The sequence below is a fragment of the Cannabis sativa genome, chromosome 6 (genome assembly GCF_029168945.1).
Source record: "Cannabis sativa cultivar Pink pepper isolate KNU-18-1 chromosome 6, ASM2916894v1, whole genome shotgun sequence".
NCBI lineage: Eukaryota > Viridiplantae > Streptophyta > Magnoliopsida > Rosales > Cannabaceae > Cannabis > Cannabis sativa.
Genome location: NC_083606.1, coordinates 2,342,442 through 2,362,118, shown reverse-complemented (window position 1 = coordinate 2,362,118; position 19,677 = coordinate 2,342,442). Strand labels below are relative to the sequence as shown.

Genomic DNA, 19,677 nt, shown 5'->3' with positions numbered 1-19,677 from the left:
TCAATATATGCTTTCTTGGAACTAAAACTATTGACTGTTGTCAATTAATAACATTTTCTTTATGGGGTCAAGCCAAATGACAAATAATTCATAATAAAAAAAGAAATGTTAGGGCTTTCAATTTCAATTCGATCTATTGATTATGGTCTAATATGATTATCTTCCTATTACAAATTTCTATACAATAGCAGGTTTACTAAGATAATTTATAGTCTTCTCAGATATATAAACCTCAATTACATGTAAACTTGCTATACTCTCGTGATAAATTAAACATGCAACAGGCATTAAACACAGAAACCCTATAAGCTATCTAACCATACAGGTACTCTCGTCCTATATCGAAATCTAGTCCTATTTCACTATAGTATAATTGACACTCACTTCTCAAATCTCGCATCAAAATCATAGACAGTTTATTGGTGATCATTGCAATTAAAATAAATTAAGTACGAATGAAATAGAATACATAGAAAATGTGGAAAATAAATCATATTAAAAGCATAAAACAATGTCAATAATATCCATCTAAACCCTAATTAATTAAATGTTTAGCTAATCATGTTCATGGAAGCAAAATTACACATGTTTAACTAAAGAAAAGAGAAGAAAATAGAGAAGAAAAGAATGCTGAAAACTCTTTGAAGAATGCCTCCAGTATTGCAGTACGTTGATCTCTAAAATTTGTACTTCGTATTCTGCTGTTTATTTCCTTCCGTATTGCCTCTCGAAATCAACTGAAGTTTACTCCTTATATAGCCATTGAGGGACTAAAAAGATAGAAAATCGCACATGCTGAAATCCTATTCAGCTTTAAATTAGGAAGCCACACCAAGCCCACATTGAGAAAAAAATAGAATTTTTGTATCATCATATGGGCGGGCTGCGACCCGTGTGTTTTTTCATAAAGTGGTAATTGATTTTTGAATAGGCGAGCCGTGGCATTCCCATTCCTGGGCCGCGGCCCGTGTGCTTCATTGCCCACGTTTTTCACGCGTATAATCCTTATTTTCTAGGCAGGATTCCGATTTTTCACATTGATATTTTGTGTGATCTTTTATCTTTTATTCTCATCTTTTTTCGTCGATATTTTTTAAATCTTCATCTATTTTAAATCTGCAAAAATAAAAGATAACAAGGGTACAATTGCTCCAAATACGATTAAAACTAAATTAAAATTATACTAAAATTAGTACTAAAAATAACCTAACAAAAGTTTAGAGAACCTTATATTATTTGCAGCAGAATAATATGGCTTCTTCCACTCAAATCTCTAATCCTTGTTCTTGTGATAGTCTATCACAGAGTAATAAAAAAATCTGAGCCTAGATCTCCTTCAGGTGTTGGGTTTTTCACAATTTTTTACACTATGATGGAGTACTTGACTTGATATGAGTGTGCATGTACTCTATCACTATAGGGATAAAATTTTGATGAAGAAAGAGATGGAGATGAATTCAAAATAGAGAGAGAGAGAGAGAGAGAGAGAGAGAGAGAGAGAGAGAGAGAGAGAGAGAGAGAAGGCCATTTCTATTATCTAACAAATTAGACTAAGGAGCTAATGTTATGTTGTTGTCTCTTGTCAGGTTACAAGCATAACACTATCTATTTATAGGAATTTTTCTACAGTTAGGTTTAAATTATATATATGAAATTAAAAAAGATAAATAAATGGCCAAAAATACACTTAAGTGGCTAACCATACAATGGGTCCCACTAGTTACAATTTTGCATGTTTTATTCAATAATTCATCTTTTTTTTACTAATGCCATATTTTCTAATTTCAATCCTTTAGATGTCAAAACTATATATATATATTTGATAATTATAATTACTTATCAAATAAAATTTCTATTGAACTTATTTGTTAATTAGACCTTTCAAAGTCTCTTAATTAATGAATAAATCCTAAAATATCTTTTCTTCACAATTAAGCTCTTGCTTAGTGAAAATTCATAAATATAAGACATAGTCTAAATATTTAGAATTATAATTCATTAATTAAAACTAATTAACTTAGTCTACAAGCTGTATTATCTCAACTAGTGTGGGGACCATGGGCCTATATAATCAAGCTTCCAATTAGTAGATCTAGAATTTACCAAGTAAATTCCCTAATTTATTAATTCCTCCTAACTCCACTATAGATTTAGAATTGCACTCTTAATTATATAGAACACTCTATATGTTCTAAGGTATAGATACACTATTAATTATCCATTGTTATTAGCTGACATTGTACTTTACTTTGGAGAAAAATATAATATAAAAATGTGAAAATTGTTTTACAAAAATAAAAATCCACGAAATGCAAAGCAAATAAATAAAAGTTGAGACAAACAAAAATAAAAATTAGAAACATAGTGTTATTCAGACATTACAGTTTTATTACAAACAAAAGTAAAATTAAAGCTACAAAGAGGAATCACTATCATTTCCATCATTCACCAAGTTCTGGTTTTCATCCTCAATAAGTACGTTCAACTAGTAAATCATCAATTTCTTCAGTAACATAATCTTTATCAAGTTCATTATTTTTCCACTCAACATCCATTGATTGGATGTTAGGTTCAACAATTACAGCTTGTTCATTGGATTGTAAAATCAACTCCCCGAGATCAACCATCAATACAAAATTTACTGAGTTCGAATAATGTACGACATCAACATTTTTCTCGTCTTCATTGTTGTCAATGTCCCAAATTTGACGATAGTTAACATCTTCAACAACATTCCAATCACGACCTCTAAGTGGATCTTGAAGATAGAAAACTTGTTTATCTTGATTAGCAAGTATGTACGGCTCATCTTGATACCAAATTTGGTATATTTACACTGGTTATATTATTTTCAGTGATTATTTTCTTTTATATTGGATTAGTGCTATACCACTTATATTCAAACAATGTCACTGTATATGCACCAGTATAAGATATGGTTATTACATCTACAAATGTGTCGTAATAATTAAACCCTTCAGTCCAACAACACTAACTCCTCTATTTTGTGTGTTTCGCTTTTCATCTCTTTCGGTCGCAACAATCGAACACCATTCACTATACAACCCTTAGAAGGTGGTTAAATAATCTGAGCCAAATGCTAAAGTGAGCAATTCATCACCATTTTGTAAGGAGCTAATTTTGTGCAATGCATATATCTAAATACATAAACTGTATTAATATGACATGAAAATATATATTTTTGAAATTGTTAGGTTATTTTTAGTATTAATTTTAGATTAAGTTTAGTATATTTTTAATTAAGCTTTAATCGTGTTTGGAGCATTTTTACGCTTGTTATCTTTTATTTTTACAGATTTAAAATAAAAGAAGATTAGAAAAATATCAGAGAAAAAGATGGGAAAAAGATAAAAAATATCATGATATTTAAAATAGAGAAAATTGTGGAAGCCGAAACTTCAAGCCTGAATTCGACGTTGTTATGATTGGATTTTGGAAAAAGTCAAAACATGAAAGTTCTAGATCTCTCTTTTATCTTTCCGGAACATCTTGAATCGTCCAATTCCAAGCAATATTGAGAGAGTTATGATCAAAATACTATCAGTCAACGCAGCAGAAAAAAAATATCTCGTTTGAGGTTTCCCAAAAATTTAAATCCGAATGGGAATTTAAATATTGCGTTTTTTTCCATATTTTTAGGCCTTCAATCCATATATAAAGGGAAGAATGGAGTTGATTTCATCAAGCAATTTTAGAGAGAAAAAAAGGAGAGAACTCAGATACAGAGTGGAGAGATCAACTGCAAAATTGGAGGCATACTTCTCAGGGTTTTCGGCATTCTTCTCTTCTTCTCTTCTCTATTATTATCTCTTTTCTTAAAGTTAATATGTGTAATTGTGCTACAATGAACATGAGTAACTAAACACTTTATTAGGGTTAGATGGATATTGTTTGACATTGTTTATGGTTTTAATATGATTTATTTTCTCCCTAATTTCTATGTATTTTATTTTATTTGTGCTTAATTACTTTTAATTGCTTGATCACCAATTATCTGTCTATGATTTTGATGCGAGATCTGAGAAGTGAGTGTTAAATATGCTATAGTAGAATAGAACTGAATTTCGATATAGGACGAGAGTACCTATATGGTTTAGATAGCTTATAGGGTTTATGTGTTTAATGCCTGTTGCATGTTAAATTTATCACGAGAGTAGAAAGTTTGCATGTAATTGAGATTTATATATCTGAGAAGACTATAAATTACCTTAGTAAACCTGCTATTGCATAGAAATTAATATTAGGAAAATAATCATATTAGGCCATATTCAATAGAAATAATTGAAATCGAAGTCCTAGTTTTTATTAACTTTCAATTCTCTTGAATAATTGTTTCTTACTAGTTTCTTATTTTTAATTCTTTCTTTATTTTTATTTAACCAAATGGAAGTAAAAGTTTAATTTTAACGTACTTAACTACACTCCCTGTGGGATCGACCTCACTCCTGGTGAGTTTACTACTTATAACGATACGTACACTTGCGTGTGCAAAATATCGCAACAGAAATAAAAGTTTAAAATGCTCTCATTGATAGAAAAATTAATAATAAACCCAAGATCAATTTGTATATAACATAGAACACAATAATAAGATATAATAATTAGGTATGTGTACCTGATTGATCCATAACAATTATCTCTGTTTGATCCACAGCAGTTACTCCACTTTGATAGTGCAATACTATCAACTAAGTCTTCCTCCCTAGATCTCTAAATCAGAAGCAGTTTATTTAACTGATTATCAAAAGGTATACCATTGTGATGAGACAATATGTATTTATAGAGTTAGGGAGGGGACTTAGCTACAAAACCCTAGTTGGACTGGGCCTGCTCATCAAAGGCTTCAGTCAACTAGAAAAGCCCACACTTCTGCTTCACCTAGACTTTACACACAGATGCTAAGCCCATTAACAAGTGATCACCAACAATATGGGCTAACACAGCAAAGAACTATCCAATCAACCCAAGTTTTAATAAAACCAATGAAATTTAATGTAAGCCCAAATAAAAAGTCTAACACTCATTGTACCGTCTTATAAAACTACGGGCGAAAAGTTCTTCTATGCAAAACATTGGGGTTACTGTTAGGATATTCTTGTCTGATTTTCTCCAAATGTTCACTGTTAAATGTGATAGCGTCAACGTACGATAGAGAAAGCGAGAGAAGAAAATAGGAGTGTTCATCAAACCGCTCAAATCGCCTGTACCGCAAAAAAAATGCAGTTTGAAAATTTTTGTGGTGCACTCGCGGTTTGAATTTTTCTTAAACAGCGCGGTGCGGTGCAGTTTGCAGTTTTGAATTGTTAATATGCGGTTCAAACCCCACCGCACCGCACATTATAAAAATATCAATTTTTATATTTATTTAAGTCCAATATGTGAATATCCAACCCAAAGCCCACTAATTATTGTATTATTGAAACTTAATTTTTTTTCATATTTATTTTCAAGCCTTATGGTATTTTTAATTAGTGTTGCTCAAGCTTTGTTGTATTTGTGATAGTTTAATTATTGGTGATAGTCTAAACCGCAAAAACTATACCGCACCGCACTATTTTTTGCAGTGCGGTTTGGGAAATTAGAAAAACTGCATGTGTGAATTGGTTTGAAAAAATTATGAAAAACTGCACCACCCACACCGCAAACACCCATAGAAGAAAAACTTAATATTTAAGAAAGTTTATCATTGAGAGATAACAAACTTACTTTATAGAAGCTTGTATTTCTGGAGAATTGTCGTTTTATTGCTATAATTATTTTCTGGTTTTCCATACTTCTGTCATCTCTATTTTTTCCTTCGATTATTGTTTGTGATTTGTTAAATATTGTCATTGCTAATTGTTTGATTGCTTAAAGTTTAGTTAATTTGATTCTACAATTTTAGTTGTAATTTTCCCACATGTGCATAATTAGTAAGTAGGCCACAATGATTTACCCTATTCATAGGGCTAAAGTTGGGTATCTATTTGATCACTACAAAAAATCTTATTTTTAGTCACAACAAAACTTGTGAATAAAAGTAAAAAATTGTGACTAATTATAAATTATTATTCCTATTTTGTGACTAAAAGGTCTGTGGATAAATGTATTAATTAGTCACAAAAATTATAATTTATTGTAACTAAATGTATTTTTAGTCACAATACTTGTTGTGACTAAAACTAAATTAGTGACAACTTGTAACTAAATACTATATATGTTTTAGTCACAAATAATATATTGTTGTGACTAAAAGTCACATTTAGTCACGAAAAAATTATTGTGACTAAAAAATTATCACTAAAAAGTAGCAATTTTTTATTGGTAAATGAGTGTGAATTTTATTGCACAAGAACAAACAATGTAAGAGATTACCACTGTAAAGTCTTTTTTTGGCAAGTTAGTTGACAAAATAATTTTTCCATTTATGGTAAGATTGCTATGCATTCATATTCGATTTCTTGCCTTATAAATTCGGATTGTAGTTGCCATTTTCCTTGTTTGGAAAGTTGCACTTTCAAATTTGAACTTTCCTTTGTTGAAAAACTTCTCAAAAGAGAAGGAATTCTCTTTTGGAAAGTTGTCTTTTTTAGGGAAACTTTGTTTATTGCCTTTTCCTTATTGATTTCGATTGTATCTTGATACAATCAGAATATCTAATCTGTTTTTGGCAGGAATCAAACATTAAAAGAAGATCGGACCCGATTTTAGTAAGTTTCCCGTTTCTGGGCAGATCCGCTGCGTCAGCATCCGAATCTGATGTAGCAGATCGTGTTTCTTTTGGAAAGTTTTTGTACGGTTTGCTAATTCGAACTTGTGGTTGCCTCTTTGGTTTCTATGATCTATAAATAGAGCCTAGAGAGCAACCATTCGAATTACCTCTTCCATTATTCATTTTCTACATTTATCTTTTGAGAGAAGAGAGTCTTTCTTTGTTTTGTGAGAGCCTAGTTGTTCATCTAGGTTCTAGTTGTTCTATTTCTGTTCTTACTCTATCCTAGAGGTTGTGAAGAACTACTTGACTGAACAAGAGATTGGTCTTCGGGAGAAGACTTGATAAAGCCTTACTTCGGGAGGAAGTAAGCACTTGGTCTTCGGGAGAAGACTTGTTGAAGCCTTACTTCGGGAGGAAGTAAGCACTTGGTCTTCGGGAGAAGACTTGTTGAAGCCTTACTTCGGGAGGAAGTAAGCACTCACACTTCAAAGACGAAGGGAGTTCGGGCTTGAAGGTGTTTCAAGAAGTCAGATTCATAAAGTGGATTACAAAGGATTGCGGCAATACTTTAGAGGGAGTCTAAACTTGTTTAAGTCAATTGTCTTTGTAATTTTGATACTTTATTAATTGATTTCATTCTCTGGGCGTGGCCCCATGGACTAGGAGTGTTCGGGAGAACACTGATACCACGTATAAATCTCTTGTGTCAAGTTATTTATTTTTACGCAAATATTTTATATTCTCGCCTCGTTCCGTTTTGCCGTAGCGTAATTACTTTCTCGCCGCAAACGCTTACGCTTTTTATATTTTCGTATATACAATCGACATTTGCAAAAACACAGTTTTTCAATTGGTATCAGAGCAGGACACTAAACTCTTAGTGTGGTCCTATAACGTTTTTGTTAGAATGTCATTTTTTGCAGAAGGAAGTTCTATTTCTAGACCACCGTTGCTTAATGACTCTAACTATCCTTATTGGAAAGTTAGAATGAGGGCCTTCATCAAATCTCAAGATGAGAAGGCTTGGAGAATCGTTCTATCAGGTTGGTCTCTTCCAGTTGAGATGCATTCTTCGAGTAATACTACTATAAAATGCGAATCGGAATGGTCTATTGAAGATGATAAACTATCTCGCCTACAATAGCAAAGCCTTGCATGCTATCTTTAATGGTGTAGGTGAGGGTTACATTAAACTTATATCATCTTGTGTTTACGCTAAGGAAGCTTGGGAGATTCTTCAAACTCGGTTTGAAGGAACTTCGATGTGAAAAGATCTAGATTTATCATGCTTCAAACTAAATTTGATGAGCTTAGAATGTACGATAATGAAACTTTAACCGAATTTTATGAAAAATTATCTCGACATTGCTAATGAATATTTTGCTCTTGGAGAAAAGCTTGATGATTACGTTCTTGTGAGAAAAATTGTTAGAGTTCTTCCGTAAAGGTTTGATACGAAACTTTTGGCAATGGAGGAAGCTAAAGATGTTAGCACTATGAAAGTGGAAGAATTGATGGGTTCCTTACGTACTTTTGAATTAAATCAACAGATTAAACAAAAGGACAAACCCAAATCCATTGCACGATAAAGGTAAAAGTATTGCTTTGAAAGTTGCGATAATGAAAATTCGATAGTGAATGTGATGATGAGATTGCTTTATTAACTAAGAATTTTCGAAATATATGAAAAAGATGGGAAATAAAAAGAATATTTCGAAAGGTTCAAAAGGTAATACTTTCATTAAACCATCTGTCTCTAACAAAAAGGGAATTCAGTGCAGGGAATGTGAAGGTTTTGGGCATATTCAATATGAGTGTGCAAACACTTTGAAAAAGAATAAGAAAAGTTTCAATGTCACTTGGAGTGATGATGAAACCGAAAGTGATGAAGATATTATCGAAAATGTTGCCCTAACCTCTCGTTATGACTAATGTGTTGTGTGATTCACAGTGAAAAATAGATTGGTATGTCCGAATAATACCACCAAACAAGAGGAATCGATTCGGATGAGTCCGAAATCCGTGAAGAATCTCTTGCCGAATCATACAAAGTCATGTATGAAAAATGGATTCAAAGTTGCTTCTGAAAATAGAGAGTTGAATAAATTGAATAAAAAATTGTCTCATCAGATTGAAATGTGTGAGTTGAAAATAAAAGAATATGAGACAAGTGTTTGTGATAAAGATGAAAAAATCTCTCTATTGAAGAAGGAACTTGAAAACTTTAAGAAAAATGTTCAAATGCTTAATCCTGGATCTTCTATTTTTGAAAAAGCTCGAATGCGAGTCGAGAGGTTTTGCAGGCCTTGGATCTAATGGAATGGAAAGTTGGAGTCACGAAGTTTGTAAAATCTAGTGTTCCAACGAATCACCATGAGGCTACAAACTCGCCGTAACGCATGTTCGTGGCAAAGAAGAACACTCTTCGATGCTGCAAAATCTCCAGGATTTTCGAAAAGGGTAAGATCTCAGGTAAAAAGATTTGTTCCCATTTGTCATTTTTGTGGTAGAAAAGGACATATCAGACCTAAATGTTTCACATTGAAAAACCTGTTTAAAACAAATTATTTTGATAATTTGAAAAAATCTCAAAAGAAACATAAAGGTTTGAAACAAATATGGGTGAAAAAGAAGTGTCTAGCTGGTTTTTCTGATAAAACTACTGCATCTCAAATGTGGTATTTTGACAGTGGTTGCTCTAGACATATGACAGGTGACAAGGATTTTTTGACTAACATACGGCCTATGCAATGTGGAGAAGTCACTTTTGGTAATGGCTTATCAGGAAAAGTTGTTGGTATGGGAACTCTAAATTTTGAAGGGTTACCTAGGCGAAAAATGTGATGTTAGTTGAAGGACCGAGGGCTAATTTACTTAGCATCATCAAATACGTGATCAAGGGTTTATCGTTTCTTTTGATAGTGATCATTGTTATGTTATGAATGATGACAATGAATGTATCTTGCAAGGATTTCGATCCAATGATAATCGTTACACTCTAACCCCCGTGTTTACTTGTCACTCGGCTATCAACAACACCACGGATCCGTGGCATGCCAAGCTTGGGCATATTAATTTTAAAAACCCGAAAAACTGTCAAATGCAGGTATTGTTCGAGGTCTTCCCAAGCTTGGTAAGGAAAGTGAAGGTAAGTGTGAACCGTGTCAACTTGGGAAGCAATTAAAAATCACTCACAAGCCTGTGTCTGATATCAATACCTCAAAGGTATTGGAATTGCTTCACATGGATCTTATGGGTCCAATCCAAGTTGAAAGTTTGAATGGTAAACGATATATCTTTGTGTGTGTTGATGATTTCTCTCGTTTTACTTGGGTAGATTTTTTAAGAGAAAAATCTGACACTTTTGATGCCTTTAAAACTCTTTGTCTGAGATTAAGAGTTGAGAAAGGTTGTAATTTTGGGAAAATTGTTCGAATTCGAAGTGATCATGGTAAGGAGTTTGAAAATTCTGTGTATGATGATTTTTGCAAGTCTACAGGTATAACTCATGAATTTTCAGCTCCCAAAACTCCTCAACAAAATGGAGTTGTTGAGAGGAAGAATCGAACTTTGCAGGAAATGGCAAGAGTGATGTTAAATAGCAAGAAGTTGACAAAGCGATTATGGGCTGAAGCTATTAACACAGCTTGCTACATAATAAACAGAGTGTTTATTCGTCCAGGTACCTCAAAAACATCTTATGAAATCTGGAAAGGTAAGCGCCCCAATGTAAGTCATTTTCATGTTTTTGGATGTGTGTGTTATGTCTATAGAGATCGTGAGCATATTGGTAAATTTGATGCTAAAAGTGATGTTGGTGTATTTATTGGATATTCCTTAAATAGTAGAGCTTATCGTGTTTATAACATGAGGACTCAAACTGTTTTGGAATCAGCTAATGTGGTTGTTGATGATTTTAGAGATTTTTCAGAATTTTCCACAGAAGCCAAGATAGATAGTCTCATGGATACTCCTCCAAAAGCTGTAACAGCAGATCCTGATGCAGCAGAACCCATTGCGGATGCTGCAAATGACGAATCTGCTGCTGCAACTGAAATTGGAGAACCAGAGCCGTCTATCTTGACTCATCCAAACATCATCACAGACTCTATTCAGAAAGAACCAAGCACCAGAGTCAAACTGAATCATCCAAAAGATCTCATCCTTGGAAATCCTGAAGAAAGCATGGTAACTCGCAGAAGGTATATAAATTTAATCAGCTTTCTTTGCTTTGTTTCTCAATATGAGCCGAAAAATGTGAAGGAAGCCATGACCTTTGAGGAATGGCTCAATGCAATGCAAGAGGAACTCAACCAATTTGTTCGCAACAAGGTATGGATTTTGGTCCGAAGACCAAAAGGTATAAATGTTATTGGAACAAAGTGGTTGTTTAAAAATAAAAGTGATGAGTTCGGTACAATTGTAAGAAACAAGGCTCGTTTGGTGGCACAAGGGTACACTCAGGTAGAAGGTATTGATTTTGATGAAACTTTTGCTCCTGTTGCAAGATTAGAATCAATACGTTTACTTTTATGTATTGCTTGTATTCTCAATATTAAATTGTTTCAAATGGATGTGAAATCTGCCTTCCTAAATGGTATTTTGAATGAGGAAGTTTATGTTAAGCAACCAAAAGGATTCGAAGATCCTCAATTTCCAGACCATGTATACAAACTTGAAAAAGCTTTGTATGGTCTGAAACAAGCTCCTCGAGCTTGGTATGAAAGGTTGACTCAATTTTTACTTTCTCATGGCTATCACAGAGGTAGTGTGGATAAAACTCTTTTCATCAAACATATAAAATCTGATTTTATCATTGCTCAAATTTATGTTGATGATATAGTTTTTGGTTCTACATCTAACCATGAAGTGCAGGTATTTGTTGATCAAATGAAAAGTGAATTTGAAATGAGCATGGTTGGTGAGCTTAATTTCTTTCTGGGTCTTCAAGTGAGACAAATGGAAGGAGGTACATTTGTATCTCAAAGCAAGTATGCTAAGAACCTTGTCAAGAAATTTGGCCTTGAATCGGCTAAGCAGGTAAGTACTCCTATGAGCACCACACTGAAATTAACAAAAGATGAGAATGGAGTAAAGGTAGACACTACACTCTATCGTAGCATGATTGGAAGTCTTTTGTATTTAACTGCTAGTCGTCCTGATATATGTTACAGTGTGGGAGTGTGTGCTAGATATCAAAGTAATCCTATGGAATCTCATGTATCATCTGTAAAAAGGATTATTAGATATGTTAATAGCACTCCTGATTATGGAATTTGGTACTCGAAAGATACCAATTCAAATCTTGCTTGTTTTAGTGATGCAGATTGGGCAGGAAATGCTGATGATCGAAAGAGCACAAGTGGAGGGTGCTTCTTTCTTGGGAATAATCTAGTATCTTGGCATAGCAAGAAACAGAATTCCATCTCCTTATCCACTGCCGAAGCTGAGTACATAGCTGCTGGCAGTTGTTGCACTCAACTATTGTGGTTGAAACAAATGTTGATTGATTATGGGTTTGATTTGGGTGTTTTGACTATTTTTTGTGACAATACTAGTGCCATAAATATTTCCAAAAATCCTGTTCAACACTCTAGAACAAAGCACATTGATATAAGACACCACTTTATTAGGGAACTTGTTGAAAATAAATCATTACAATTAGAATATGTTGATACTGAAAAACAATTAGCTGATATTTTCACAAAGGCCCTAGATGCAAGTCGCTTTGACTCCCTCAGAAAATCATTGGGAGTTTGCATTGTTTAATTTTATCTGTTCATAATTCTTGTACAATAATATTATGTGATTCTTCTCTAGCTCTTAATCATCTATCATTGTATTTTGACAAATCATGTTTATGCTTTTGGTTTATAATTAGTTAGGATCTCAGTCTGATCATACCTTGTGATGTTGTGCTAAAAGGTTCATGTTACTCTCTATGTGTGTCTAGGATTAAATAATGTTCTTATACAGAGTTGAGCAATTTTTGTTTCAGTCTTGTCAGGCCCCTTGCTGGAATAGAGCTACCCATACTGAGGTGTGAAAGCCATCTGATGAGTAAGCTGGAACATTGTAATTAGCAACTATGATGAGGATGCACTACCATAGAAAAGGGCTACCTTCAGTATGGTGTGAAAGCATCCAGTTGCGGGATCAATTTGAAAAAGGCGAAAATGAAAATCTTGCCAAGGACAATGATCCTATTTTCACTGCACACACTTATGTCTGACAAGTGTGTTCAAATCTGTAAGTCTCCTCTATTAAAATTAAATTGATAATCCTGGTTCACAATTTTCAGTAACATGCATATCTTTTTCCTCAACATCAATTAAGTATGATTATTTCATGAGATACTAATTAGTTATTTTTCTTAAAAGCATAACATGTATTCTACTTTGTCAATTGTCAATGATATTTGATTTCTCTGCTTGATTCGAATCACATATACTTATTGTACACATTATATTTTATTTTCGGTTTTAATTTAAAAAAAAAAAAAAAAAGGAGGGAGGCGTGTGACTTGCTTCATGGGTTAAGAAAATCGTGTGCATAAATGGTAAGTATCAACATTCATTCTTCTTTGAGTTATTTTTGATATGTTTCCATTTAAAGAATGATCTTTTATATGGTAATGTGTCTTTAATCTTGAAAGATTGACTTATTTTTGGAAATATTGTTGGTAATTCTAGTTTCCTTTTATTTTATTTGTTTTTTAAAAAAAAAAAAGGGGAAAGAAGTTGCAAGGAGTGGGCAGTTTCCTTGTGTAATCGTGGGCTGGTGGTTTCTCAAATATGTTGAAATTGGTTTCCTTTTTGCTAAACTCTCCCATGTTTATTTCAACCAATTTTTGTCATTCTCTCTCACCACCTACCCGATTCTATTTCTTTGTCTCTCTTGCTTGTTTTCTGTTCATTGTCTCTTTCATATCAAAATGGTGAGAACAAAGAACCTAGGGCATCCCAAAAAGGAAAATGGTGGAATCTAAACAAGCCCCCTCAAATGCTCTTCTTGTTGCTCCAATCGTCTTGCTGCCATGGAGGAGGTTCAGCAAGAGATGTTCAAGCAGTTGTCCTCATTGATCAAGCTTTATGGGGCATAAGTTTTCTTTCTTTTTGTTTTTGTTGGACATATTTCTATATTTTCATTTCTTTTTGTCTTTGGCCCTTATAGATAAACAAAAAGGGGGAGTAATTGTATACTCAACTGTCTAGGGGGAGTTGAGGTTTGTGTTTGTGTTCATCTTTGGTCAAAGTTAGCTGTTTATTTTGGTTTAATGTTGTGCTTCTCAGGGGGAGTTTTTATGTTTATTTTGCTAACTTTGTTTTGTAGGTGTTTGTTAATTAATAATATTTTGATTATCTAAAGTGCCAAAGGGGGAGATTGTTAGGTCCTTTTTTGGCAATTTAGTTGTCAAAATATTTCTTAATTAATGTGCATTTTATTGAGCATTCAATTTGTTTTGTTTGGTACCTGTGAACTATTTGGTTTAAAAGTTAGCATGGTTCTTTAGTTATTGTTGGTTTTCGATTGTGTTACTCAGGGGGAGTAGTTATTTGTTATGGCTAACTTTATCTTGCAGGTACTTTGTGTTAAAAATTATTTTGTTCATCTAAAGTGCCAAAGGGGGAGATTGTAAAGTCTTTTTTTGGCAAGTTAGTTGACAAAATAATTTTTCCATTTATGGTAAGATTGCTATGCATTCATATTCGATTTCTTGCCTTATAAATTCGGATTGTAGTTGCCATTTTCCTTGTTTGGAAAGTTGCACTTTCAAATTGAACTTTCCTTTGTTGAAAAACTTCTCAAAAGAGAAGGAATTCTCTTTTGGAAAGTTGTCTTTTTTAGGGAAACTTTGTTTATTGCCTTTTCCTTATTGATTTCGATTGTATCTTGATACAATCAGAATATCTAATCTGTTTTTGGCAGGAATCAAACATTAAAAGAAGATCGGACCCGATTTTAGTAAGTTTCCCGTTTCTGGGCAGATCCGCTGCGTCAGCATCCGAATCTGATGTAGCAGATCGTGTTTCTTTTGGAAAGTTTTTGTACAGCTGCTAATTCGAACTTGTGGTTGCCTCTTTGGTTTCTATGATCTATAAATAGAGCCTAGAGAGCAACCATTCGAATTACCTCTTCCATTATTCATTTTCTACATTTATCTTTTGAGAGAAGAGAGTCTTTCTTTGTTTTGTGAGAGCCTAGTTGTTCATCTAGGTTCTAGTTGTTCTATTTCTGTTCTTACTCTATCCTAGAGGTTGTGAAGAACTACTTGACTGAACAAGAGATTGGTCTTCGGGAGAAGACTTGATAAAGCCTTACTTCGGGAGGAAGTAAGCACTTGGTCTTCGGGAGAAGACTTGTTGAAGCCTTACTTCGGGAGGAAGTAAGCACTTGGTCTTCGGGAGAAGACTTGTTGAAGCCTTACTTCGGGAGGAAGTAAGCACTCACACTTCAAAGACGAAGGGAGTTCGGGCTTGAAGGTGTTTCAAGAAGTCAGATTCATAAAGTGGATTACAAAGGATTGCGGCAATACTTTAGAGGGAGTCTAAACTTGTTTAAGTCAATTGTCTTTGTAATTTTGATACTTTATTAATTGATTTCATTCTCTGGGCGTGGCCCCGTGGACTAGGAGTGTTCGGGAGAACACTGATACCACGTATAAATCTCTTGTGTCAAGTTATTTATTTTTCTGCAAATATTTTATATTCTGCCTGTTCCGTTTTGCTGTAGCAGAATTACTTTCTTCTGCTGCAAACGCTTACAGTTTTTACATTTTCGTATATACAACTGACATTTGCAAAAACACGGTTTTTCAACCACTACATCATTGAACTCATCTGCTCAAACCAATTGTCCTCTGCAGCTTATTTTAAAATAAGAAAAGCTTATTCACTAACATCTCTTTTAATTCCATAAAGCTACATTCTTGGCACCCAAACATCTTATTTGTTTTTCTTCTTACCACTTTCCTCTTCTATACATTCACTAAGAAATGTCTCTTTTGCCAGCACAATTTAATTTGTGCTGGCAAAAGTTTGGTATTGCGCTGGTAAAATAGAATTTAATTACTTTGGATGTGTTGGTAAAAAGGGTTGGCAAAACGTTGGTATTAGAACTTTTGCTAACACAAAATGAAAAGTGCTAGCAAAAATGACTTTTCCCAACGCGTAAATGTACTGATCAAAGTTAAATTTTAGCCACTGCAAATGTGCGCTGGTAAAATTTTGATTTTTTGCCAGCGCAGTTTGCGAAATGTGCTGGTAAAAGTGACATTTCTTGTAGTGATATATATTCTTTTCTTTCACTTTTCTTCTACCAAACATACCGTTAAAGTCTCTATTCTCTGTAGCACTCAATTACCTAGACTCTCATAGATTTTTTGGTCCTTTTGTATTTGAAAAATCCCACTAAGTACATAATTTTTTTCCAAAGAATCTTCTAATTGCACATTTTCTACTTTATTATTAATTTCATTAGATTAAAATAACACTAAAGATCCAGTTATAGGCAGGGTGGTTGAAGGGTGCGAATAGCCAATGTTATGAATTGATAAATTTTAATTTATAGTAAGGTGCATTAAAGGCACCAATGGTGCTTAATTAACACCACCTGTGTATCATATGACTATTAGTATAATTTAGAATATGGTGTCATAAATTTAGATTAATAAATTAGCATGAAATAGCACTAACAATTTGTAAGATACCACCTGAAAGTAGTGTCAAATAGCAATGCTCATCTATTAGTTATAGAATTTGAAAAATTTAAACATGCTGGCTTTATAGCTCAATATAGTTTCCTATAGTTGCCCTAACCAGAACGTTATTAACAACCTTTTTTTTAAGGAACGTTATAAACTTTATTACTTAACTAACCTTAATTAAGCTTACTTTTTCAAACTTTAATTAATATAGTACATAAGTGACGAAACTCTCAAGTTATCGTACACTAATAATATATTATTTATAGAACAAAGTATTATTTGGTGTTTTCACAAACAAATAATTAAGCTCTTCAAGCCCTATCATCACTCTCTACCACATGGAGTTCCAACAAATAGGACCCTCTTTCCAAGTCCTTCTCTTTTCAGTTTTTATGTTTATTTTGGTGAGCATACTCTTGAAGAGAGGTCAAACAAGAAATAACCCAGCTTCAAAACTACCCCCAGGTCCATGGAGACTACCCTTTCTGGGAAACTTGCACCAACTTTTGGGTCCTTTGCCTCATCAAACATTCAGAGACTTGGCCAAAAAACATGGACCTATAATGTACCTCGAAGTCGGACAAGTTCCAACCGTAGTAGTTTCATCACGAGAGTATGCTAAAGAGGTCTTGAAAGTCCATGATAATGCTCTTGCATCAAGACCAGATACTCTTGCTACACGAATCTTGTCATATGATGGCACTGACCTTACATTTGCTCCACATGGTCAGTATTGGAAAGAGGTAAGAAAGATTTGTGTGCAAGAGCTTCTAACCTCATCTAGGGTTAAAACTTATCAATCCATTAGAGAAGAAGAGTCCTTTAATATTGTAAAAGATATAGCCTCAAAAGTTGGCTCACCTATCAATCTTACTAAAATGTTGAAAACTTTGTCTTATAGCATCACATATAAGACTGCCTTTGGCAACCAAAGGAGTGATCATGGTGAGTTCATATCACTTATGAAGGAAATTGTGCAATGGTCTGCTGGGTTTGCATTTGGAGATCTCTTTCCATCTTTGAGTTTTCTTGATTGGTATACTATAAGTAAATTAACCCATTTGAGACGAAAGTCATCAAGAATAGTGGAAAGAATCATCAACTCACATACAGATCAAGACAAGGAGATCAAGTCTCACACAAAGAAAAGTGAAGAAGAGGAAAAATTTGTTGATGTTCTTTTGAGATTTCATGAGCGTGAAGATCCTAATGATAAGTTCACATTAACAATGGACAATATTAAAGCAATTATTCCTGTAAGCTCTCTCTCTCTCTCTCTCTCTCTCTCTCTCTCTCTCTCTCTCTCTCTCTCTCTCTCTATGTATATATATATATATCCATATATTACTACAAAAAAAGCAACATTTAGTGACAATCTTTTGGTCACAGCATAAATTTTTAGTGACATACTAATTAAATGTGACTTTTGGTCACAACAAAAACTTACTTGTAATGAAAATATAGTATTTAGATACAGGTTGTTACTAATTTAGTTTTAGTCACAACAAGTATTGTTATTATAAATACATTTAGTCAAAACAAATTGTGATTTTTGGTAAGGAAATCAATTGTATTAACATTCTTAATTTGTAAAAAAAAAAAACAGAACATATTTGGAGCTGGGAGTGATACATCAGCAGTAACTATTGAGTCGGCTATGGCAGAAATGATGAGAAATCCAAGAGTGATGAAGAAAGCTCAAGATGAGGTTAGAGAAATCTTTGGCAAAAAAGGGTTAGATGAATCTTCAATAAATGAGATGAAATACTTAAAATTAGTTATTAAAGAAGTTTTAAGGTTGCATCCTCCAGCTTCCATGTTAGTTCCAAGAGAAAGTAGAGAAAAGTGTGAGATTAACGGTTATGAAATACCTACGAAAACTCGGATAATTGTAAATGCATGGGCAATTGGAAGAGATCCTAAATATTGGATTGAACCTGAGAGTTTTATGCCAGAGAGGTTTGTTGATAGCTCTATTGATTTCAAAGGAAATAATTTTGAGTATCTCCCATTCGGTGCCGGAAGGAGAATATGTCCCGGTATATCATTTGCTCTCAGCAATGTTGAGCTTCCTCTAGCATTTTTACTATACCATTTCGATTGGAAACTCCCCGATGGAATGAAACCTGAACAGTTGGATATGACAGACAGATTTGGCATTGTAATCTATAGAAAGAATGATTTGTACTTGATTCCTTCAAAATATGATCCACCTTCTATGGACAAAGCAAAGAAGATATAAAGTAGTTTGCCTTAGGCTGATTTCTCTTCTTTTTTACTATGTTGAACTATATATATATATATCAGAATACACAAATAATCAGATTGAAGTAAATCCTAAAAGCATGTAGATATCTAGTAGCTTTGTAATATAAAGAAAATTTGTATCACTTTGAAATAATTTTATCAATAAATATTTACTAAATAAAAGTACTGCATATGTTTTTCTTACCTTTTTTTTTTTATGAATCAGCTCATCTGGGTTTTTCATTAACATAAAAATGTACAATATCTATGTAGCACTTTTTTCACATATAGGCTGCATTTGTATTCTATTACAAACACTAAAACCAAGTTAAATCTGTGCTAGTAACTTTCATAGGCATAATATAGTTCTAATTCTAATTCTAACATCAACCTGTATTTGTTTTACAATTAGTGGAATTCTTTGAACACTTTGATTCCAATAGGCTTCATTATTGACACCTCCAAATATGGTATACCAATGCTGCTACCGCAACTCCATATACCTATTTCTTAAATTTTTACACTTTAGCTCTTTTAATCCCCTTTAAAATCAGTATAAGGGAAAATGTCAAAGTTTGCCACCCCAAACACCTTTGGATCTCGTGCAGGTCAACCCTGAATTGAAATGAGCTATAGGTAAAAAAAAATTTTATTTGGACACTTATTATAAAGATAAATAATATTTTTAAAAATTATTAAAAAAATATGTATAATTTTTAAAAGGAAATTTTTTAATGTGGCCCCTAAAAATGAGTGGGCCCTAAGCGCGGGCCTAGCCAGCCTATCCCCAAGGCCGGCTCTGCCTGTAGCCTGAGTTTAGTCAAGGTGCATTTAAACAACAAATGTTCTCTTGTTTATCTATAGTTCCCACACAAAACACATAGTTCATCTTAACATATATTATACTTGAACAATCTGGTTTTCAATTGTAACTTATCCAATGAAGCAATCCAGAGTATAAATCTATGTTTAGGGATTGAAAGTCTATTCCACACCTCTCCATGCCAAT

At 33.4% G+C, this 19,677-nt stretch overlaps 1 protein-coding gene across 1 annotated transcript; it reads left to right on the top strand.

Moving 5' to 3' along the window:
- Window positions 1–16,700: 16,700 nt before the first annotated feature.
- On the top strand, window positions 16,701–18,851 carry LOC115724983 (cytochrome P450 71D11). Its single transcript, XM_030654373.2, has 2 exons — window positions 16,701–17,677; window positions 18,028–18,851. Exons 1-2 carry the CDS (start codon window positions 16,760–16,762, stop codon window positions 18,661–18,663), a joined length of 1,554 nt encoding a protein of 517 aa, XP_030510233.1. The 5' UTR covers window positions 16,701–16,759; the 3' UTR covers window positions 18,664–18,851.
- Window positions 18,852–19,677: the final 826 nt, after the last annotated feature.

Coding starts and splice junctions, on each gene's coding strand:
- LOC115724983 (XM_030654373.2), top strand. CDS start 16,760: ATGGAGTTCCAACAAATAGGACCCTCTTTCCAAGTCCTTCTCTTTTCA. Junction 17,678..18,027: donor ATATTAAAGCAATTATTCCT/GTAAGCTCTCTC, acceptor AAAAAAAAACAG/AACATATTTGGAGCTGGGAG.